Source organism: Castor canadensis, chromosome 7 (genome assembly GCF_047511655.1).
Source record: "Castor canadensis chromosome 7, mCasCan1.hap1v2, whole genome shotgun sequence".
In the NCBI taxonomy this organism is placed as follows: Eukaryota; Metazoa; Chordata; class Mammalia; order Rodentia; family Castoridae; genus Castor; species Castor canadensis.
Window position 1 is genome coordinate 119,030,366 of NC_133392.1, and position 23,590 is coordinate 119,053,955.

At 53.8% G+C, this 23,590-nt stretch overlaps 1 protein-coding gene across 1 annotated transcript; it reads right to left on the reverse strand.

The window, feature by feature from the left end:
* Nucleotides 1-232: 232 nt before the first annotated feature.
* Pcsk9 (proprotein convertase subtilisin/kexin type 9) lies at nt 233-21,105 on the reverse strand. Its single transcript, XM_020168467.2, has 12 exons — nt 20,596-21,105; nt 17,104-17,295; nt 15,177-15,300; nt 11,687-11,820; nt 11,324-11,465; nt 8,579-8,775; nt 7,449-7,632; nt 6,476-6,649; nt 6,045-6,193; nt 5,206-5,383; nt 3,525-3,706; nt 233-1,552 (listed from the first exon to the last, which is right to left on the reverse strand). Exons 1-12 carry the CDS (start codon nt 20,803-20,805, stop codon nt 1,340-1,342), a joined length of 2,079 nt encoding a protein of 692 aa, XP_020024056.1. The 5' UTR covers nt 20,806-21,105; the 3' UTR covers nt 233-1,339.
* Nucleotides 21,106-23,590: the final 2,485 nt, after the last annotated feature.

The window sequence follows — 23,590 nt, forward strand, 5'->3', positions numbered from 1 at the left end:
AGCCCCCAAGATGAGGCACCCTGACGACGTGGCACCCTGACTGTGTGGTGGCTGGAAAAGGCTAAAGGAAGATGTTCGTTACATTTCCAGGCGGGCACCAGGAGTGAATGCCCATTCCAGCACTCACCAAATACCCGTTTACCCCTCCAGGCGCTCCCACTCCCCCACTCTCCTCCCACCCCTATCAGCAAGCCAAACAGTGCCATATCCTCCTATGCAGTCAAGTCCAGGCTAGTCATGACAAAGTTGCTTTTATTTTAAAAAGTCACCATATAATAAAAATGATACAAAACCCAGAATAAATACCAAGTTACAAAAGCAAAACATGTCAGAAAGCTTCTCACCATAAAAAGGCAACAGAGAAGAAACCCAAAGGATAGACAAGCGCTTGCTTGCTTGTGTGGGTGATGGATCTTTACCTCCCCCCAACTGCCCTCCACCCCTCAGGCCTCTAGCTGGCCCCCATGAAGGGGCGAAGGTAGCCCACAGGGAGCAGCTGGGGAACAAGCAGGTGAAGTAGCTTCACAGCTGCCTGTAGAATTAGGATGCCCAGCGAGGGGGCAGCAAAAAAGAGCTCTGTGCTCCTATCCTTGCACCACTCCACTTCCAGTTTCTGTGCTTGAGAGGCACTCTTCTCCTGGTCCCCAATTTCTTCCTCCATAAAGTAGGGGTGCCAAGGTGTACTGTGCAAGGCAGTACAGGGGATCAGGAGAGACAGGGATGTAGTATACAGTAGCCCTCCACTGCAAACTGAAAAGTCAGCCCTGGGGTGAAGGCTCAACCTGGGGACAGACCCAACGATGGAACAGTGAAGGTACTGAGGCACAGCCCCAGGCCCACTTGGGACACTCTTGTCTCTGACCTCTGCCTGGCTCATCCCACCCTCACCCCAAGAGGTAGGGGAAACTGATCCCTGTTTAATCAGTGAGCCCTAAGTGGCTTCTCCAGAGCAAGCAAGATGTGAGGAGCCACCAGCACCTTCACCCTCTCTTTTCCAGGCTGACTCTTGGCCCCTTCTGGCCTCTCCACCTCTGTGGAGGCGTAAGGAATGAACGCCTGGCTCCCAGCCAGTGCTCAATGAAAGGTAATTCTGCCCACATTGGGAACAGCTGCTAGCAGGTGAACACATCTTAACGTTAGAAAGTCAGGCACCATGAGGTAGGGGCTTCCCACACCTCTGCCAGGGAGGCGCACACAGAGTGAAACAGTGAGCCCTCCCAGGCAAAAAGCCCCCCGCCCCGGCCAGCACCAGCAGCATAAGGCAGGTGGAGTTACTCTGTCCCCTACACACCCAGCCCTTGGCCCCTGCCCAGGTGCCCATCCTGGGCTGCAGCTGTCACTACTGTGTCCTGGAGGCCTGCTTTGAGAGCTGGCTCCGGCAGCAGATGGCAGTGGCTGATGGGGCTTCCTCACTGGTCCTTCCTGCTGCATCAGTGCCACGGCTCTTCACCACACACATGTTATCCACAGCGTAGGCCCCCAGGATGAGGGAGGTCCCAGGGAGAGCACTGCAGCCAGTCAGGGTCCAGCCTGCCTCACAGGCCACGGTGACCTGCCAAGAGTTCAGGGAGAAAGAAAACCTGTGTCCATCACACACAGCCGGGCCCCACACCACGGGCTTCACTTCCTCCCAGCAGCACAGTTGGGGCCAAAGTGTGTGGCTCTAGCAAAGTGACTGAGGTCTGCTCTGCACCTTGCACCCTGGCAGGTTTGTGTCTAACACAACAAATCTCCTCACTTCCACAGCATCGGCACCTCCCACAGCCTTCCCCACTACTTGATGGCAACTGGATCTGCCCAGTGGCTCCACAAAACCTTGAAACCATCCTCCTCTCCTCACCCAAGCCCATCCGCAGATCCCAAATCCCACCACCTCCACCCCTGCTTCCACCACACCTCTTAGGCCTGAACCATCCAAGTAGCTGCCCCTCCAGCCTTCCTGCTTCCGCCTGTGTCCCATGCAGCTTCTTCTCAGCTTAGCAGCCAGAGCGAGCCTGTTCAACTCTGGTCACATCAGACTCAGCCCTATGTGGCTCCCAGATCACTCAGCAACTCCAGCGTTTTGACAGTGGTCCCCAGGCTCCACCTGATCTGATCTTGTCCCCACTGAGTCCTGCCATTCCTCACTGACCCTTCTTACCTTGGCCCCAGTGGTCCTCCACTACCTAGAATAGTCTTCCCAGTGCTGTCCTCATGGCTTGGCATGGCTGGGACTCAGTGAGGCCTCTCCTGATCCCTCCTACTTTACTTTTCCCAAAGCAGTCTTTCAGACTCTGTAATGTATTTGTTTACCGTCCTTCTCCCCGACCAGAATGGATACTCCGTGTGGCCAAGCAGAGATGTTTGCTTGGTTGGTCTCCCCAGCACCCAGACCAGCCTGGATGGAGCTGCTTTGGGCGCCAATGCATATGGATAGAATGGATCTGAAACACCCATCCCCGTGGAGCATACCATCCAGACAGCAGTCTCCAGACTCACACTGTCAAACCTCATCTGAGCTCCTCCCAGAGTGGACTCCTCGGGGCTCCCTGGCTCCCAGGGGCTGAGTGACAGGCACAGGGCTCTGGGTTCTTGCCTGCCTTAGGCTCTGACAGGTTGGCGGTCAGGCTCCAGGCCTAGGCACATGGCCTGCCCTCTCTGCAGGACCATTCCTTCCCTTCTACTTCCAGGCCTGCTCAGGGGCCCCTCCTCTGAGTCATGGCTGAGTCACCTCTGCATCTGCAGAGTTCCCCAGAGGCCCTGCACCTGAGCAACCTCACAACAGATTTGTTAAATGGATCAATCAGTAAATGTACAAGTATTGTTTGGGGTTGGTTTTTTTTGTTGTTTTTTGTTTTTTCGGTACTGGGGTTTGAACTCAGGGCCTACACCTTGAGTCACTCCACCAGCCCCTTTTGTGTGTGTGTGTGTGTGTGTGTGTGTGTGTGATGGACTTTTTTCAAAATAGGATCTCAGGAACTCCAAGACCTCAGGAGCTCTGGCTGGCTCTTCCTGATCTCTGCCTCCTGAATAGCTAGGATTATAGGCATGAGCCACCAGTGCCCAGTCTTGGCTTCAGTTTAGATAGGGCGTCCTGTTTTGCATAGGGCTAGCCTAGACCTTGGTCCTCCTACCTATGTTGTTCTCATAGCTGGGACCACAGACGTGTACCAGCACACCTGGCTTGTTTGGTGAGATGAGGGCCTTTCCAACATTTTGCCCAGGCTGACCTTGAACTGCATTCCTCCTAATCTCTGCCTCCCAAGTAGCTGGGGATTATAGACTTGAGCCACCACCCCGGGCCCCAGTATTGCATTTCTTTATGCCATATTTATGCATGTTCTCCTCAAAGGGAGCAGGGGGGCTAATTTGGACAAGAACAAAACCAGGCCTGCCTCACTCAAACACACACACACTGAGCACACAACAGCACAGCTCCCAGTCCCCCACCCCACCCATATACATAGCCATGCAGTGGAGTATCACCAACCAGGACAGACCAGCCACCCCCAGGGTCCCAACACCCACCATCCCAGGCCCTTCACCTGCTCCACAGGGCCTGGCACCCCATGCTCCTTGACTGTGCACTCCAGGCCTGGCGCATGGCAGCACGAAGCATGGACGCTGGCCTCCTTGTGTCCCACACACTTGCTGGGCTGACCTCCAGGCCTCAGCATAGTCTGATGGTATGTACCAAGGTCCTCTGACTCCCAGTGAGAGCTGCAGCCTGGGGCAGAGGATGGCCAGCTCAGACACTAGAATGTTGGGGACTCTTGCCTCCAAATGGACCCCATCTCTTTATGATCTGAGGTCAGAGAAGAGATGCTGGCCTAAGCAACTCCTGGATTCTCAACTCTGCTGCTGACCTGGTGTAACCTCGGGGAGTGCTTCAACCTCTCTGAGCCTTAGTTTCTAATGGAAAACTTGGTCTCCTCTCCATCCAGAGAAGGGGAGCCATGGGCAGGCCTGAGATGTTCAACAACCCCGTCCCTCCAGGCCCATTCCTCATCGGCAGGCAGAAGTTCAGGCATGAACCTGGGTCTGTCTGGGACACCTGGAGACTCCTTCCATAGGCTTGGGAGTCAGGTACACCTGCTGGCTATAAAACCATAAACAGTGTTTACTGAGCGGTACTGAGCCTCAGTTTCCCTATTTGTGAAACAGTGAGAGCAATAGCACCTACCTGCAGGGATGCTATAAAGACAAAGCGAGGACACAGCTGAGAAGTCCCAGCATGGTACCTGTGCAACGGCAAGTGCTCTGACCACGTTAGGGTCATGGTTACCAGAGCTCCGTGTCCTAGCTACATTACCTTGGGAGAGCCACTCAGCAAGTCTAAGTGCAGCTCCCTTAACTGCGAAGTGAGGCTCTGGGATGTGGCGGCAACAGTGACAGTCTAAGGCTCTCGTGACTTCCACAATGGCTTGTGCCCTGATAGTTTTCCCAAAGGTGAGAGTGAAGGAGCTTGGCCCTGGACAAGGCACCACCACTGGGCTCATCTGTCTACTACACATCCATCCCACACACCAGCCTGCCCTTCCTGCCTGACTCCTCCTGCTCTGAAACCTTCAGTGGCTCCCCAGTACTTACCCAGTGAAGAATCATGTCCTGAGCGAGTGATTCCAGACGGCTCCCCTGCCCTCCAAAACCCTCTCTGGGCACCCATGCCTGAGGGCCCCCATGAGGTCCTCACTTGTGCCTTTCTGACACCTACCTGGGCATGTTATTGACACAGTGGCCGATGAGTAGTCACCCAGACCAGAGAAAGTATGTTAAAGCAATGGGCGATGATAGGTAGAATGCGTACTGCCTCAGGGTAAGTACTAAGTTAAGCACCACTCTCCCCATTTCAGGGTGAGGAAACTGAGGCACAGAACTATTAAGGAATTTGCCCAGGCACTGGGTAGCAGAGTGGAATTCAAACAAGCTCTGTCTCACTTTAAGACCAATTTGGGAGCCTCCCTGAACTGGACCTCCCACCCAGCATGGCCACTGGTGAGCTCTCAGCATCCAGGCCTAAGCCCCAGCTGTCATCCTTCCATCACTGCACTGAGGCAGCCAAGGCAGAGAGAGGTGAAGCCGCCTGCGCAGAGTCACACGGTGTGTATGTCAGAATCTGGCTTGAATGGACACTGTGGATCCAGGCTCGCGAGGACCAAGCCCTCAGGGCAGGTGCATCAGGACACAGTACTTCCTCCTCACCCAGGGTGGGGCCCAGTCTCCTACCTGTGAGAATGTGGCCCTGCTGGTGGCAGTGGACATTGGTCTCTTGTCCAACTGTGGCTGCAGGAGCTGTGTGGACACTGCAGTTGGCCCGGGGAAGCAGGCAGCACCTGGCCACGGCATAGACCCCCTCGCCCCCAAATGCATTGTGGGCCAGGCAGACCCGGCCACCTTCTCGGGCCTGAGAGCCAAAGGCAGAAACAGGAACCTGTTTAGAAGGGGCTTTGGAGACCCGGGACCCACCCAGGCCTCAGGTCCGAGCCCCTGAGCCTTTCAGCACTGCCCCTGCTCCCTCACCCTGAGAACAAGAGTTCAGCCCAAGCCAAGGATGGCTATTCTGCCATCAGACAGCTCTGTGAGTTCTAAGTTCTTTTGGGCACCGATAGCAGCTTCCAAGTAGAGACACAAAGGAAGCTGAGATGCCAGCACAGAGCCCAGAGGGCTCCATGGCCCACTTCAGCTCTCCTGAGAAGCCCTGATACTGTCCTCCTGCTAGAAATGCCTGCCTGCCCTCACCCTCCTGGGCAGGTAGCACCCTCCACACCCAGCACCAGCCATGTCTGTGCACCACCCTCAGCTGTTGCTGTTGCTTGAGGTTCAACTCCCAGAGCCACAGGCTACCTCAGTGTAAGGGCCTGGAGGTAGCTACTTCCAAAGCAGTGTCCTGTCTTTCCTTTCCTGTGTCCAGGTGGGTGATGCCTGTCTTGGGTCTCCCAGGAGCCCCTCCACCAGGGTCAGGCCTTAACGCATGCAGATGGAGACAGAGTCCAGAGGACACAGGGTTGATTGGGAGTCACTGAGGGCCCAGGCTGAAAGGCCAGACACAGAGGGGTGCAGCTCACCTCCACACGCTCGCCCCGTCGCTTCCCACTCCTGGAGAAACTGGAACAGCTCAGCAGCTCCTCCTCTGGGGCACAGCGGGCCACAGTGGTGGCTGTCCGCCTGGGCCCTGAGTGCGCTGACCACAGGGTCCTGCAGAACAGCTGCCCACCTGCAAGATGGCCTTCAGTGAGGCGGATCCTGGGAGGGGCACCTACCAGGGGACTCCAGAGAAACCTTCAGTTCATGGTAGGGGAGAGGAAGTCAGGGAAACATGTCAACTTTTCCATAAAACTCATCATGACATCATGCCGAGGCTCTCAGACCCTTTGCCCTTAAGTTCTATCTGAAGTGGGACAATTGTTCTTCTGCAGACCAAGTGGGAGACTGTCGAGGTAACTTAGGCCTCGTGCATCTTGGGTTTGATTCTGCCCACCCCTGCCGTCATACTCACCTACTCCCCTGGTGCTGGGGGGCAGTGCAGCCACCAGGTTGGGGGTCAGCACCCGCTGGTCCTCAGGGAACCAGGCCTCATTGATGACATTTTTGAAAGAGAAGTGGATCAGTCTCTGCCTCAGTTCAACCAGGGTGAGTTCCGGCTCAGCAGTCAGCATCATGGCTGCAATACCTGGAGGGGAATGGTGGGGGTAAGGTCAGAGAAGATGGTCATTCAGTCCTCCTTTCCAACTGGGGAACTCCTGGTAGAGCATATGTGCACAGACACACCTGCAAACATACCAGGCTGCTCTTCCAGAAATTAAGCCACTTGCATTTATTTGCTTAGTGAAAGCAAGATAGTAGTACATCCTGCTCTCCTACGTCTGGGTCTTTGTAATTGCTACTGCATTCACCAGGTAAACTCCTATTTAGCCACCAAACCCTAGATCAAATGCCCTTCCTCCAAGAAGCCTTCCCTTGCCCTAAGTCTGAACCAGTGGCTCCTCTAGGCTCTCTCTGACAGAGCCCTGACTACTTTGTGTTCCTTCTTGCCTCCCCCATCAATCTGAGTGCCCCAAACGCCAGTGTGTTAAAGCTTGGTCACAGCCTGTGGTTCTACTGGGAGGAAGTGAAAACTTTAGAAGGTGTGTCTTAATGAAAGGAAGTCAGGTCTTGGAGGTGTGCCCTTGAAGAGGGTATGAAACCCCGGCCCCTCCCTCCCTCTCCTTGCTTTGTGGGCATCATGAGGTGCTTTGCTCCACTGTGCTCTCTGCTCCATGACATTCATCCTTATCACGGTCCCAAAGGCAATGGGCCAAGTGACCACAGACTGAAACTCCCGAATCCTCCTCGTTAGCTGTTCATCTGCTTGGTCACAGCAGTGGGAACTGCCAACAACAGCATCATCAGGTCTGTTCACTGAGGACCCTGTTGCCTGCCAAAAGGGCTGTTAGAGTTGTGGTGGCCAAGACAGAGGGACAATGACTCACCAGCCACATGGGCAGCAGCCTGCGATGTCCCACTCTGTGCTATGAAGCAGGTGCTGCAGTCACTGGAGGCACCAACAATGTCTTCCCCAGGAGCAAAGAGGTCCACACAGCGACCAAAATTGGTCCCCAAGGTCCCCAGGGTGACTGGCTGGTCCTGGGCATTGGTGGCTCCAACTGTAATCACCTGGCAAGGTAAGACAGCATATGGCAGACAAAAAAGCTGAGGGAAGGACTGTTGGGACAGACTGACTCCTACACACCTGTTTGTGTCCCATTCAAATATCCCCTTCAGGGGAAAATTTGACTCAGCAGGCAGAACTCCAGCATCCCACCCTGCCCCAGGGCTCCCATTGTGTGCCAGACACCTGTGTAGCCTGCACTCCAGTGGGGAGCCAGTGACCTGACAGTTTGGTTTCAGGCGGCCACAGTGCTGTGGGGAGACACACAGCAAGCATGTCAGACGATGGGTGCTGGGTTTTAGGTGATTTTAAGTTCCACAGCTGGAACCCCTGATTGGCGGGAGCTAGAAGGCCCGGTTACAGCACCAGGTTTGCCTCTGCACCTCCCCCCGCACCATACACACACACCAGGCTTTGAATCCACTGAAGTGGTCTAGCTTTCTCCCCTCAGTACTCCCAGCACCACACAGCCCAGCACTTAGCAGGGGCCCTACAAATGTCAATCAGAAGAGGAAGGGCTGCCCCAGTGCACTGTCAGCTCCTAGAGGCCGGGGTCTGCCTCTGTTCCTATGCCTCACTCAGGGGGCCAGTCACGGGATGGGGTGGGAGGGGAAGCTGGATCACGGTAGCATTGAGGGGTTGGGTGGCACAGGAGTGGGAGTAGCTGGGTTTAGGCCTCATGGGTGGCCTGAGACAGGAAGCACGGAAGGCCAAGAGAAGGCTGAAGGTGCCATTCTGTCCACCCAGGGTTCTGGGAGGGGCACCAACAGGAAGGAGGCGTGGCCAGGTAGTGGGCGTGGCTTCGTGGGGGTCGGGCATTGAGGGCGCTGCTGTGCACAGATGTAGCAGATCGTGCAAATCCCACCCCTGTCCCGCACTGGGGGGCCTCTGACAACTTCCGAGGCCACCGCCTGCAGGACCCGGCACGACTCACAGCCTTCTGGCACCTACCTCCGGAGCCGAGGCTGGGGAGTAGCGGCAGGCGTCGTCCCGAAAGTTGCCAGCAGCTGCGACCATCACCACCCCAGCCCTTGCCAGGCGCTGGCAGGCGGCATTGAGGACCCGGCTGTACCCACCCGCCAGGGGCAACAGCACCACCAGGGGCCCCGCAGGCTGGGCCAGCTGGCTTTTCCGAATAAACTCCAGGCCTGAGAAGACAAAGACAAGGCCACCTCCTGGGAGACATGCTTCCTTCGGAGGGAGGGGTGATGGTTCATTTTCTATCAACTCTGTGCCTCAGTGTTTGCTCAAACTCATCTAAATGCTGCTGTGAATGTGACTAACATTTAAATCATTTACTCATTTCCTTTGGGTAAAGTTGATGACATCCATTTGTGATGGGCCTCAGACAACCAGTTGAAGGCCTTAAGAGAAGTGACAGACCCCAGCAGAAAGAAGGAATTCCGCCTCCACACTGCCTTCCAACTCAAGACTGCAGGGTCAGTCTGCAGTTGGCATGTCAGCCTGCCCTGAAGATTGCAGACTCGCCAGCCAGACTGCATGAACCAATTCCTTAAAACTCATACTACACGTAACACACACACACACACACACACACACACACACACACACACACACACAAAAGCACAGGAGCCAAAAACAACGGCCAGCCAGCCCCAGGCCTTCTCCGTGCTAGCCTCTCTAGATGCCGGAATGTGTGAGTTTTCAGGATCCTCACAAAACCTATCCTTATGTCCTTCCAGGAAACCAAGGAACTGAGAGGTAAGCCTAGCCTCAGGGAAGGAGGGGCTCCTTGACCCCACTGGGACCTCACAATCCTCTGCACCCTCTAGGCCTGGCTCAGATGTTCCTCCGCCAGACTGGAGCTTTGGACTCACAGGAACCTGAGCCCCATCCTGGCTAACCACTGTCGATCCACCCACTGTAAAACAGGCACAGATGCTTCCTCAAATTGTCTCGACCACCCCCATGATTAAGCCTCTGTGGCTTCCTCTGGCCTCAGCTGCACCATGTGTTGCCCTCATACAGCTGTGTGTGCAGACTGAGTCCTGCCTCCGGCCACCCACACCAGTGGACTGTTGGAACCATCTCCATTCTGTGAGCATCCTGTGGCCTAGAGAAGTGGGATCTAACACCAGCTCAGGGACCTGCAGCTGACGGCTTCTCCCATCCTGCTCGGGCTCCTGCTGTCATCCAGGGGGTGTAACTGGACCAGCCTCTCAGAACCTTCTGGATCTGCACCTCTGGGACATCCCCAGGGGGCTGTGACCAAGACAGGAGTTGGAGTTTCACAGCCATGCTCCTAGGAGACAGCTGGCAAGGCCCCTCACACCCAGGAAGAGGGAGGGGGAAGTGGACATGGAGGTGAAGGATAAGCACCACAATTACAGCTGCTGGTTATTAGATACCTGCTGCATGCAGAACTGTGTGCTCAGACCTGACAAACGTCACTCACTTCAGTCATCTGTGGTGACAGTGAAAGTGACAGCTCCTGTGTGCTCTCTGGCCAGAAGATGCACTACAGGCTTTCCACACCCTAACCAGGACCCCAAAGAGGGTTTGTTCTTCCCCAGAAAGTCCTTGGGGACAAATTCCAGCATGAAGGGCCTTCAGGGAGAACAGTTGCCTCCCTCCACATGGTTTGGAACTGGCCAGCCTGGGCCAAGGGCAATCAATAAAGGGGTGGCCCAGGCGCCAGGGATCATTGGTGGGCCAGGGGCTATTGATTCCTGCCTGTAAGTGAACATCAAAGCTGGGGCTCTGAACAGGCAAGCCTCAGGGCAGTGCCCTGTGGACATAGGCTGGCCTGGGCCAGCTCACAGCCAGAGTCTGACCAGGGCCTGGGGTCAAGTCAGTGCCCTGAAAGTTCATGGCTCCAACTGTGTGGCCCTGGGTAGGGGTCTCTGGCTGGTTTTACAAACTGTTTAACAAAGGACACATGCCAGCCTCAGGGCGTAGAGTCTGGAGCCAGAAGGTTCTGAGAGGCTGCTCCAGTTACACCCCCTGGATGACAGCTGGAGCCCGAGCAGGATGGGAGAAGCTGTCAGCGGCAAGTCCCCGAGCTGGTGTTAGATCCCAGTTCTCTAGGCCACAGGACGCTCACAGAATGGAGACGGTTCCAACAGCCCACTGGCTAAAGGTAGGCTTCAGTCTGCTGATAACAGCAAGTTGTTGGTGGGCTGGGAGATCCCTCTCTCTTCTCTGTCCATAGCCTCCAGAGTCCTGGCTTTTCATGGGACCTTCAGAGCCTACCCCTCATCCCTTTACCCTTGGTGGACTGAATGAAGAAACCTGTGGAAGTCTGGGAAAAGTCTGCTGCTGGCTCCCCCACCAAGTCTGCCTGGCCAGGGTGCCCTGCAGGGCCCAGTCAGACATGCAGGCAGTGAGCCCCCCAACTTCGGAGGAAAGTAAGCAGAGATAGGGAAACTGGCTTAGGTCTCCTCAGGGTTTATAGGGACATAAGACAACAGAACAAAAGACACAGTATTTTAAAGGTGTGGAAGGGGAGGGAATAGGATTGAGAAGAATCAAGGACCAGGGACCTACCTGGGCTGTGCCTCCTCCCCTTGGGGGCTCAGTTTCTCCATTTGCACCATAACTTGGGGGGCCCTGCCAGCTCTAACACTGGAACTCTGTGACAGAGACGACCTCAGCCTCTTCGATCAGTAGACATTACTTCTCCCTCCCCGCCAGGTCCAGACAGAGAGATCATTGCTGTCCAGCACTGTCACTCACCTATGAGGGTGCTGCTGACGGTGCCCCTCCCTTGGCAGTTGAGCACACGAAGGCTGTGCAGGTTGGTGCCCTTGGCCACGCCAGCATCCCGGCCACTGACCACCCCTGCCAGGTGGGTGCCATGGCTGTCACATTTGCTCGCCTGTTCCATTAACACAAGGACCGTATGAAAAAGCCACCCATCCCATGATTTATCAGCAGGTGCTAGACAGACTGACACCCCATCCCACAACTGATAGCAGGGAAGGGGCAGTAACAGTGACTACTGGGGAGAGTGACCACAGTGCTCAGGGGTGGTGGATTCCCCCTACCTCCAGGACAGGGGTGAAGGAAAGGCAGACCTCCTGATAGGGTCGTGCTCACCTGTCTGTGGAAGCGGGTCCCATCTTCTTCGGGCACACTCTCAAAGTCAGTGACTGTGACCCTGCCCAAGATTTCTCGGTGACCACTCTGGATGCTGGTGTCTAAGAGATATACCTCCACCAGGCTTCCTCCATCTTCCCAAGGTGGCATTTGCGGGAGAGGAGAAAGTAGCCATGAGGTTAATGTCAGATGTAGTTTATGCATATAAGCTGCTTGCCACGTTTTGGGCACTATTGTAAGCACTGTAAATATACTGACTCGATGAATCTTCCAAAAACTGTTACAGGCCACATGCTATTATTTTATAGACTAGGACAGTGAGGCTTAGAGAAGGCAGGGAACTGTATAAGGCCACAAAGCTGACAAATGACAGGGCTAGGAAGCTCAATGACATTCATATTAATATGAAGTAACAGATGTATTCAAAATATAATAAATATTCTGGTGTAAAATAAACTAAGCTGGGCATCTGAGCTGACCAGTCTGTTTCACAGAGAGGAAACTGAGGCTGGGCCCCTAACTCTGAGTTCATGTGTTCACTCCACAGTGTCTGAGGAAGGCTCATGGCTGATTCCTCCTCACAGGAGTTGCAGCCTCAGTGGAGGAAGCCACCAGGGCCCGCCACCGCAACTCACCAGTTCTCACAGGGCATTTGGGATTCTTCAGAAAACAGGTACTAGGGCTAAGGGCTGCAAGATACTTACTGGGGGAGATGCCTGTGCAAGACAAGGTGGAGGACACAGGAAGAGTGCAGGGAAAACCTGAAAATGGTCAGAAAGGGAGCAGAGGGATGGAAGGAAGAGCCTGGGGCCATAACTGCTCTCAGAAACTAAGCCTGACCAATGGGAGACCCCAGAACACTGCCCATTCACAGGGTCTTAGCATCAGCAGAAATCAAGATCAATGGGGTCAGTCAGGCCACACACACTCTGAAGGCTCTGGGGGAGAGTTCTTGCTGGCTTCTTCCCTGCTGGCATTCCTTGGCTTGTGGCCACCTTGCTCCAGTCTCCGCCTTTCTCCACACGGACTCCCCCTCTGTGTGTCTCAAATCTCCCTCTGCCTTTCTCTTACAAGGACAGGTCATTGGACTTGGAGCCTGCTGAATACTCCAGGGTGATCTCATCTCAAGATCCTTAATTACCTCTACCAAGGCTTTCCCCCCCCCAAAAAAAAAAACAAAATGAGGTCACCTGTACAGTTTCTGGGTGGCTGGAACACTCAGTCCACAGCACATCCAGGGGCTGCCCTAGATCCCATATGACTTTCAGGCACCATCAGCCCCCAGGCCTTCGTCTTCCCACTACCCAGCACTGCCAGAACTGGGCTCGCCCCAGGCTGTCTGCACTTCTAGCCTCTGTGCTGCAGCCCACCCAGTCTAGACAGAAAGTTCCTCGGGTCAGCACCCAGGAGAATTTGGTTACTTCTGTATCAAGCTGGGTGAGCACCCAGCATGGGATGAAGAGAGATGGGGCTCCTCCTTGTATCCCAGACCCATCCTCTGAGTGTTAGTCACTCATCAGTGACACCTACCACATACCAAGTGCCAGGCCAAGAAGGGGTGGGGCTAGAGGGCTCTGAGCTCAGGCCCAAGGACACCTTTGGTCTGGGGTGGGGAACCTTTAGAAAGAGGGTGGGCTAAGGAACACTGAAGGGGCAGACCCATGATGAGGGCAGTGTGGTGGGCAGGTCAGACTCACTTCCTCCCACCAGGTAACCCCACCAGGCCTGAGCAGCTCAGACATACCACATAACTACCTGTACTTCATGACTCTCACCCCACCCAAACTAATTTGTGCCATAAGGCTATTTGTCTAACCTTCTTCACACTCTGGAAGCTCTGTGGGGGCAGAGATCAAGTTCGTCTCTCTTTCACCTTCATATCCCTAGCACCTGATATGGTGCCTCGTGCACAGTGAGTGCTTTCAAAGGTATTACTGAATGGAAGGAGAAGAGGCCTCAAACAGCCCCTCAGATCCTTTAACCCTTCAAACAGCCCCCAGCTAGGAGCTACTGTTACTTCCCTTTTGAAGAGGAACCCAAGGTTCAGTGATTTACCCATGGTCACATATCTCAAGAGTGTGCGGTCTGGGTTTGAGAGTAACAGTTGGCTCCAGAGCCCATGCCTATCACCTGTATTGTGTGGTCTCTCCATGAATGAAGAGACAGGTCTGGGCCCAGAAAGCCTGCTTTCCTTGTATTTATCTATACAGTGCCTGCCCTACCCTGTCCCTGTCCAGAAAGCCTGCTTTCCTTGTATTTATCTATACAGTGCCTGCCCTACCCTGTCCCTGTCCAACAGCTACTAAAGGAACTCCTCCAGCCAAGCCCCTGCTGAGACCCCAGAAAGGGCTCCACAACCTTGTCTTCTGCTCCCTTCAGGGCAGAATGAGGCCATCATTGGCATCCCCAGAGGATGATGGAAGGGGACTATATCTGCATGCCCACATCCTCCCTCCCAGACTTTATGTGGAAAAGTAGTCTTTGCAGGTGTGATCAAGTGATCCTTCCAGAAGGAATCAGTCTGGATTATCCAGTAAATCCAATGCCAAGTGTCCTCACAAAAGAATGAAGAGGAAAGAGACAGAGAGTAACCATGTGAAGATGGGGGCAGAGGTGACAGTTCTACCCCTAAGCCAAGGGATGCTGCTGCCACCAGAAAGAGAGAGCAACCCTGTGTAGAAGCCCTGACCTATCACAATGACAGCAACTCAGAGGTTGCCCATCTTTCAATCCCCAAGGCATTGGCTCATCCTTTACCGCACTGGAGTGTCACAATAACCAGGTGAGGAGGACATGGCCAGTCACTGTGCCCATTTACAGATGAAGGAAAGGCTCAGACAGCAAGGCTGCTCTCAAGTCCCTGCAATTCACCGGTAAGGGGCAGGGGCTGAGCCTACCCTCAGATCTGAAGCCTGGCACCATGCTGCATTGTCTCTAGACCTCACCCCACGGGTTCCTCAGACTCTACATGGTTCAACCAGAACCCCTGATCTTCTCCCAAAGCAGGTGCCCTTACCACCTTCCCCAACTCAATGTCACCTATTGAGGCCCTGCCAGACCCAGGCCATTTTCCTCCTCTTCCTCCTTTCTCTGCACCTGGCAGGCCACACCAGGTAAAAGAAGGCAAGGGGGTGGGTGGCAGGCAAGACAGAAGACCAGAGATGTAGGTGGGGACAGCCCAGGAAGGCTGGGTCTGTGTGAAGGTCTGGGAGTCACAGAGACTGTGAGTTACAGTCAGGTTCAATCTGCCCCCAAAGCAAATGTAGCCTTTGGGCCACTCCAAATGAGGAGAAGAGAACGAGAAATGAGAAGGTGAAAGAAAGGGCATTAGGGAAAGGCCCCTGCATTCTGCATGTAGCAACAGACGGGGGTGCAGTACGAGAGGGGCAAGGACAGAAGAGAAGAAGTGCACTTATAAGTGCCCCAAAGCTCTGAGAGGCGAAAGTCCTAGACAAGAAGGAGAGTGCAGCCAAGGCAGCTAAGGTCTTACTGGGAACGCTGTACTCCTCTGCCTGGTACCGTGCAGGGATGATCCGCTCCAGGTTCCAAGGGATGCTCTGGGCGAAGACAGAGGAGTCTTCCTCGATGTATGCCACATGTGGCAACTTCAGGGCCTGCAGGAGCCAGGGAGGCCGGGACACTCAGCTTCAAAAGCTGCCTGGTCAGTAGAAGCACCACCCCAGCCCTTGCCCCACCTGACTTCACCAGTGTCCATCCCAGCACACCTCATCCCAGATGCCCAGAAGACAACATTGGGGTCCTCACTCCTCTCTCAGCTGGAGGGGGCGGCCAGTGCTCTCACAGCCTGGTAGCTGAGCCCCAAACAGCTGGTAGAAAGGATTCTGGGTTCCACACCTCTCCTGAGAGCCAGGCAGTACCAGCTGTAGGCAGACTGGACAGGTCGGGGAATCAAGGCCCGGACTTCACACCCAAATCAGAATGTCAGCACCAGCCTTTCTGTGTGCCCAGCTCTATTTCCCGACCCCTCTGCCCTGCAGACCACAGCATCAGACTCCCTGGTGGTGGCTTCTAGGTGCTTAGTCAATGGGAGGCACCAGCAGGGAACAGACTGTGTCGGTTCCACTCCCCCACTACCCTGGCTCTGTGGCCACACCCTTGGGTGACCACACTCCCTCTTCCATGCTGCCAGGTCCTACTGGGCAGTAGGAAGCCACTCTCTTATAACTTGGTGTCCCCAGAGGCTTCTAACCTACACCCACTTCTGAGGCTCTGTACTTAGCATCTGCTCAGTCCTTAAATGACTGCTCCCATTACCATGCCTGCCTTGTGACAGAGGACTGAGGTCCTTGAAGATGGAGGCATCTGCCCAAGGTTAGGCAAGCTGGTCAGGCGATCAGCAGCAGCTGGTGAGGTGCTAAAGGCCAGCTGTCCAAGGCAACTGTCTGCAGCCCCTGCCCAGAAGCTGCCCTGGCCTGAGGGCTCCAGCCTGCCAACTTATTCATCCCCCACTGTGCCGAGCATACAGCACCAGCCAACAGTCTTGGCCGTCCCTGTCCAGTCTCTCTGCCTTAGCTGTGTGTCAAGATCCGACTACTTTACCTCAGCAGCTGCAGCACACAGTAGGTGCTTATTACATGTGTACTGAGCAGCCAGACAGGAGTACCAACTTGTTTTTTTCCTCAACTAGACTATGAGTTCCCAAGGACAGGGACCCAGCTGATCTCTGTCACTGCCCTCACAGGACTTGGCACGCAGCAGCTCAACTACTGGATGCTGAGCTGGATTAAGCCATGCTGCAGGGCAGTGCTGCAAGGACACTGGGTGGCATCAGGCAAGACCTTGTCCCTCTTGGGGCCTTGGTGTATGCAGGAGGCCAAGAAGCACCCCCGTAAGTCAAAGATCAGTGTACAAGTGAGAACCAAGTTCATTCAGCAAGTCTGAGGCCAGAGAGGTGAGCACAGGCAGAACCAAGAGAGGCTGCCCATACTGGCCAGTGAAGCACTCGGCCAGGGTGGGAGAAGAGAAGAGGTCAGAAGTCCCCATTGCCTCCACATTCGACACTGGGAGAGCTGGAGGGAGAAGGGCCACCTGTCCTGGGGGAGAGCATGCTTTCATAAAATGACTTGCTCCTCTGAAGGTCCCAACTCCTGTCCTCACAGGTCCCCATAAGCAGCAGACACAGCAGCACAAGGATGCTGGCTGGTGGATCACCAGGTGGAAACCTAGCTCCATCCCTACTGGTCTGTGTGGTCCCTCCACACCTGGGATTCCTTATGCTTCAAATGAAGGTGGGCAGACCTTGGAGGGAATGACCGACCAGGCTTACAAGGCAGATATTCGGGGCCTTGGACCCAGCAAGAGATCAGTAAGAGTCTGCCATCTCCCTATTCACAGCCATGGCCACACTAAGCTCAGTCTCAGGCCTGGAAGTGCCATGCTCAGGGAAGGCAGCTCACCAGGTCCAGTAGGTCGCCGCTCATCTTCACCAGGAAGCCAGGAAAGAGGTCATGGAAGAGATGCAAGACCTTGGTGAGGTAGCCCCTGCGGGCAGCCCGAGCCTGGAGGCGGCGGGCGATGCGCTCCGTCTGTGGCCGCTGAGTGTCCTCCTTCAGCACCACCACGTAGGTGCCTGGCAGCCTCCAGGTGTCCTGGCCCATGATAAGAAAGAGGAGCATGATAACATTACAAAAACCAGCAAAGCCGGGTGCCAGTGGCTCATGCCTGTAATCCTAGCTACTCAGGAGGCAGAGATCAGGATCATCATGGTTCAAAGCCAGCCCGGGCAAGTAGTCCCGCAAGACCCTATCTTGAAAGTAACTAACACAGAAGGGGCTGGTGGAGTGGCTCAAGGTGTAAGCCCTGAGTTCAAATCCCAGCACCACAAAAAAAAAAAAAACAGCAAACCCTTCATAGCCCTTATCCCACTCTTGTCTACAGATGAGAATTACAACCAAAGAAACATGAGCGGTACAGTAATTAAAAAGCCAAGTTGCCCCATTAGGACTAAATACACACAAAACCCCACAGAGAACAACTACAAGTACCAACAGCTCACACACACTTGAAAATTTGGCTAGCAGTCAGAAGAGGGAATTGTGGGTTACGTTCAGCACTGGCTCTCCTCCATACCTCCAGTCCCAAAGCTCTGGAGACAACAGAGTCCCCAGCTCTCCAGGCCACCCCGGTGGCCCTGCACAAAGGCACCCCGCCCTCCCAGAGGCCTTCCTACCCACACCTTCCTTCCCAGTTCCCAACCAGAATACCTCTCTTTCTCCCCAGTCTTGCACCTCCATTTCCTTCCTCCAGGAGCAGCCCAGGGAAGAAAACTAACAAGCACTGTGGCAGGAAAATAGGGCCCTGGCTCCCACCTCCCACATTTACTGGCTATGTAGCCATGAAGTCACTTGGCCTCTGAGCCTCAGATGTCTCCTCTGTATTACAGGGACTGCAGTACCCGTGGTGCAGGCCTGCAGGCAGAGGGAACAATCCAGGGAGCCATGGTAGCACCCGTCAAACAGGGAGAGAATAGTAAAGGCGGTGGACAATAGGAGCACAGGTGTTTTGTCTTAGCTCTTGCCTGCTCCAACTGCTCTCAAGCAGACTCACAGCTCAAGAACCTTCCCACAGCCTAGTAAATGAAGTCTAATCTCCATGCTCTTCCTTGGCCCTGCCTCAACCACCTCTGCACCTTCTTCTCCCACCTCCCTGTGTGTGCACCTTGGACTTCAGCCAGAGGAGTTCAGTCCACAACCCTCTGACCAAAGCCAGAGGGTCAATGGATTTCAGGATTTAGAATTCATTTGGACTTTAGAGGCAGAAACGGGCAATCAAGGAGTCTGGAGCAACATCCTGTAATCCATACAGCAAAATGTATGTCTACACATATTTGTACAAGTAGAATAAATTATGTTATTAGTTTACAAATAATCTTGTGTCAATTCAGGTCAGGTTCCACCATCAAATAAATGACAGAAAACCTTTTGGTTTCAGAACATTTTACCCAGCTCAGGGTCTTTGTTCATGCTACTCCCTCCCCTGGAATGAAGTTCTCCACTGACCCATTTAAGGGCCAGATATGGTGACAAACACTTGTAATCCCAGGTACTCCAGAGGTGGAGGTAGGATGGTAATGATCCAAGGCAGGCTCCTAGCAAAAGTAAAAAAAAAAAAACTGAGTATGTGGCTCAAGCAGTAGAGCACAAGTGCCAGGCCCTGAGTTCAATTCCCGGTACGGTCAAAATAGCCACAGAAAATGCACCCTGTTAAATGAAAACCTAATGAGTTGGGAGGGTACTCTGCAGGGGAGCCGGAGGGTACACCTCCTCTATCAGGGCCTCAGTTTCTCATGACTAAAAAATAAAAGAATTGGTTTAAAATCCCTTTCTGCTTGCAAAAAATAAAAACTTCATTCTTTAAATTTGGTACCCCCAAATATTCACTGAATGAACAAGAACGTGAACTTTAGGAACTTCCTGGTCTAAACTTCCACCAGGCATGAGTCACTCTCAGGTACTTGACCTTAGCTTACTTGCCCTTCAGAATGGGGTACTCACTATTTCCAAAACAGCTATTTTGAGGCAGTGATATCTAGAAACACCAGCTTATTATTATTTATTCATTTATTTAAACTTTTTTTTTTTTGAGATAGGGTCTCACTATGTAGCCCAGGCTGGCCTCAAACTCAAGATCTTCCTGCCTCGACCTCCTTAGTGGTAGAATTACAGGCTTGCACCATTACACCTGGCTTAGAAATGCCCTTTCTTATTCCCACACAATTCTGCAACATCCCTGTAGAAGGTGAAAGGCTCAGGAACAAGGCGTCTTAAGTTGAGTAAGAACCCACATCCTGCAGCCAAGCACACTCCCGCGGGAGGCCAGCGGGAAGCAGAATTCCCTTCTTTCTGCCCCAAGCTCTGATTTAAAGCAAGGAGGGTGTGGCCAGGAGGTCTCAGGAACTCAGGAGCACACCCACCTCCTGCAGGTGATCTCTCCCAGACTTACATCCTACGGTCACCCGTGTAGTCAGCAAACTCCTTTCCCTTCATTCCCCCTGGAAAGGACCTTTTACTCAAGGCTCATGCACTGAGATGAAACTAACGACTCAGTCTCCGTCTGATTCCAAGCCCAGGCAACAGAACCTCAGCCCAATCCAGGGAAGGCGAAAGTGGTGGCTGACCTAGGTAGGATCACCCCACAGCCCAGAGCTAGATGGCAAAGATGCCGAGGAAACACCGCAACGGCCCTAAAGGCAGACCCGCAGGCTGGTGTTGCGACACAGAACAGGGCTCAACCACTCAGATCTTGGCTAGATCTGACCCCCAGCCCTGACATGCGTTCCTCTACCCCAGCCCCTCAAAAGACCCCAGCAGATCTGTACACTAACTCCCCCTTCCCCTCTTTCGTTCGTCCTTTTCCTCAGCTGAAAAAGATGCAGAACTAGCGCAAAGGTTCCAGGAGCAGAAGGAAACCGCCTCCTACCAGGACCTCCGCCGGCGGGCCCACCCCCACCTGTCTCTGAGGACGCCCTCTCTCTAAGACCCCCACCCCCTCCTCTCCACGGCCCAGACTTCCAGAACCAAGCAAAACGCGCAGCCGCTCCGAGCGCGTTGCAGCGTTAACTCCTTCGCCCACGCGGGTCACCGCGGCGCGCACGTCTGAAATCGGGACGGGCCTTCTGGCAGTGCCCTGCTAGCTCTCGTGCCTCCTCAACTCCCATCCCCGCGACCCGTCTGCCACTGGGAGCAGTCGCCGGGTCCCCGAAGCACCTGCCGTCCTCGATCTCCCCACCCTGGCGCCTGCAGTCCCCGGGCCCGCACCAAGCTGCTGGTGGCCAGATAAGCAGAAGGCCCTCGCGGAACTTCGCTTCAGACCCTCCCTTACACGGGAGAAACTGAGGCCTAAAAAAAAGCAGCATTTGCCCGCCTCGGCCTCACACCCGGCGCCCGCACCTTGGCGCAGCGGTGGAAGGTGGCTGTGACCACGTGCTGGGCCGCGTGGCCCGGACCGTCCTCCTCCGACTGGAAGGCGAGCGCCAGATCCTCATAGTCGCCGTCCTCGTCCTCCTGGACACTGGCACCCGCGGGGTCCAGGAGCAACAGTAGCAGTAGCAGCAGTGACAGCAGCGGCCACCATAGCCGTCCAGAGCTGCCGCTGCCCATCCCGGTGAGAGGAGAGGTGTGCGTCCTGGCCCGGAGACCCAGAACTCGCGCGGTCCCCGCTGGTCGCGCCTTGTCCCCTGGCAGTGGGCAGGACGTGAGTGCAAGGGAGCTCTGGGTGCTGCAGGCTGGCGCGTCCCCGCCGGGCAGTTGAACCGTTCAGCTCACTCCTCCAGGTTGGGACTTGTGGAGTGGAGCAGTGCCTGCCTGCAGCCCCGCGCCTCGACGTCGGGCGGAACCTTCTAGGGTGTGGGTGCTCCACGTCCGGGGGGCCGGGAGATCACGCCACCAGAGCCCCATCGGACGATCCTGTCTGATTAAACATTAACGGAGCCCAGAGACCGGAGGATCAGGTTTCGGCCTCGCCCTCCCAAACAGCGTCAGATTACTCTGGGAGGGTGGAAAAATTCCCAAATCCTAATTGGGCTGGAAGCCGGACCATCGCTCCTCCTCTTACCCTAAACTCTGCTCTCGATGTCAGACTCCAAGCTCTGGGGGGTCCTTCCTGTTAGTGTTTCCAGGATCTGCCATCCCTTTGCAAGGCCCTTGAACCATGTTAACAGCCTTTTCTGGTCCTCCTTCTTCCTATAACTGGCGATCCTTCCTCCTCAGTTTGACTGCAGACTCCTTACAGCCCACTGAGCTCTTCCCACCCTTCCAGCTTGGCAACCTAAACCTAGTCTGGATACCTCTCTGGCCTCTGCTCCCCTGCATCCTGCATTCCACCTCACCATAGCTTCCCTTGAAGGTAGGGTTGTTTTTGATTTCAAGGGATTGATTCTACAATAGGTAGGTTTTTTTTTTTTAATATGCAAAGGTATCATAGAGATAATAATTGAAATTTCAGTGTTCCAAACTGAATTGAAGGCTCAGTGTTCCAAGCAATTCAGTTTGCCAAGGTTTCTTTACACACCATGTCCAAGCATCCTGTAAACATCAACTGTGTGCCAAGCAGGAGGGTGCAAAAGGGAAAGAGCAGCTCTGGCCTTGGTTTGCAGGTGTGGCAGGCATGAGGCTTTCTGAGAAAGAAGAAACAGGGTTAGCATGTCTTGCAGATGCACAGCAGGTTCTCAGTTCTGAATCCACCTCTTGGAGTCCAAAGTTGCCGCTGTTTCCACTGTTTGCAAATACCTCTCTCCAAAGAACCCATTGGACAAAGACTATACTAGTAAGTTGGCAGTGACATCCATGGGTGAGGTCAGAGTCACGACGTTTTTTCTTTTTCTCCCATCGCCCCCATGAATAACCCAACATCTTGGCACAAAAAAGGAACTCTTTAATTGTTTGCTGACAGTGGTAACTGGAGGTTCAGAGAGCTTCCAGCTTTTTGGTAAACAGAATTCGCTTTTCCACAGCTTCCTCTCTCCAAGACCTCCGCTTGTAGCAAGAATGGCTGAAAGTTATGTCCCCATGCTCCAGTTGGGTCACTAGGCTCCTCACCCTTCAGGGGATTCTAATGTGCACTCAGAGGATGATGAAGCCTGTGCACAGAGGGATGTGGGTGTCTCAGATGAAGGACAGGCTGCTATCCAGTATGGACAGCGGTAGATAGATTTGGATAGGGTGGGGGAGGCCCTGCAGGTGCCTGGGTTTTATGACAAATAGACCAGAGGGTCAGTCACTTCTCATCTCACATCCTCCATTGCAATCTCCAAGGGTCCAGCCCAGCCGGCTTCCCACCACTTGATAAGGTATTCCTCCCTTATTCACCATCCCCCACCAGAAGCTGCCCCACGCAGCTGTGTCTCCTTCTTCTTTTCAGACCCATTCCTCACACCTTGGCCACTGGTCACCAGATTACTCCCCCCAGATATGTAAGCAGTCAAGGTCAAGTCAATGTACACTGACAAGTCTGTCTTCTTCCCATTCCTGAATCCCCATATTCCCAGGGAAAGTCACTGCTACCCATACTAACACAGCCCCCCCCCCAAAAAAAAAGTATGCCCAATCCTAACCCCTGGTACCTGTGAATGCTACCCTATTTGAAAATATGATCTTTGAGAATGTAATGAATCCAAGGCTCTTTTGATGAGCTCATCCTGGGTTGAGGTAGGCCCTAAAACCAATGACTGGTCTTATAAGAGAAAGGAGAGTGCTATATGCAAGACTTAGACAGGTGCAGGGAAGAAGGAAATCCACATGAAGATGGAGGTGCAGGCTAGGTGATACAACATAACATGAGGCATGCCAGGAGCCATCAGAAGCCAGAAGAGAGCAGGGTGTGGTAGTACATGCCTATAATCCCAGCACTCCAGAGACCAAGGCAGGAGGATTGTGAGTGCCAGGTAGGTAACCTGGACTGCATCAAGGGCCACAGCCTGGGCAGGGGTGTGGTTCTAGTGGTAGAGCACTTGCCTAGTGAAACCCTGTCTCAAAAATAAATTTAAAAAGGTCTAGGAGTATGACTCAAGTGTAGAGTGCTTGCCCAGGAAGCACAAGGCCCTGAGTTCAAATCCCAGTGCCATCAAAAAATAATAAATAAATAAACAAAAATTTATTAATTAATAAATAAAATATAAAAAGAAGAAGCTGGAAGAAGCAAGGAAGGGTTCTTTCTCAGAGCCTCTGGAGACCAAGGCCCTGCCAACCCTTGCCTGTAGACCTCTGACCTTCAGAACTTAAAGAGAACAAATTTTATGTTGTTTAAAGCAACCAAATTTGTAGTAATTTGTCACAACATCCCTAGAAAATTCATATACTCACTTATTGGATATCTTTTCAGAGATATTCTATTTTGATTTAAAAAAATCTTTAAATGGAATTTTTAGCATTTACTTTGTGATTTTTA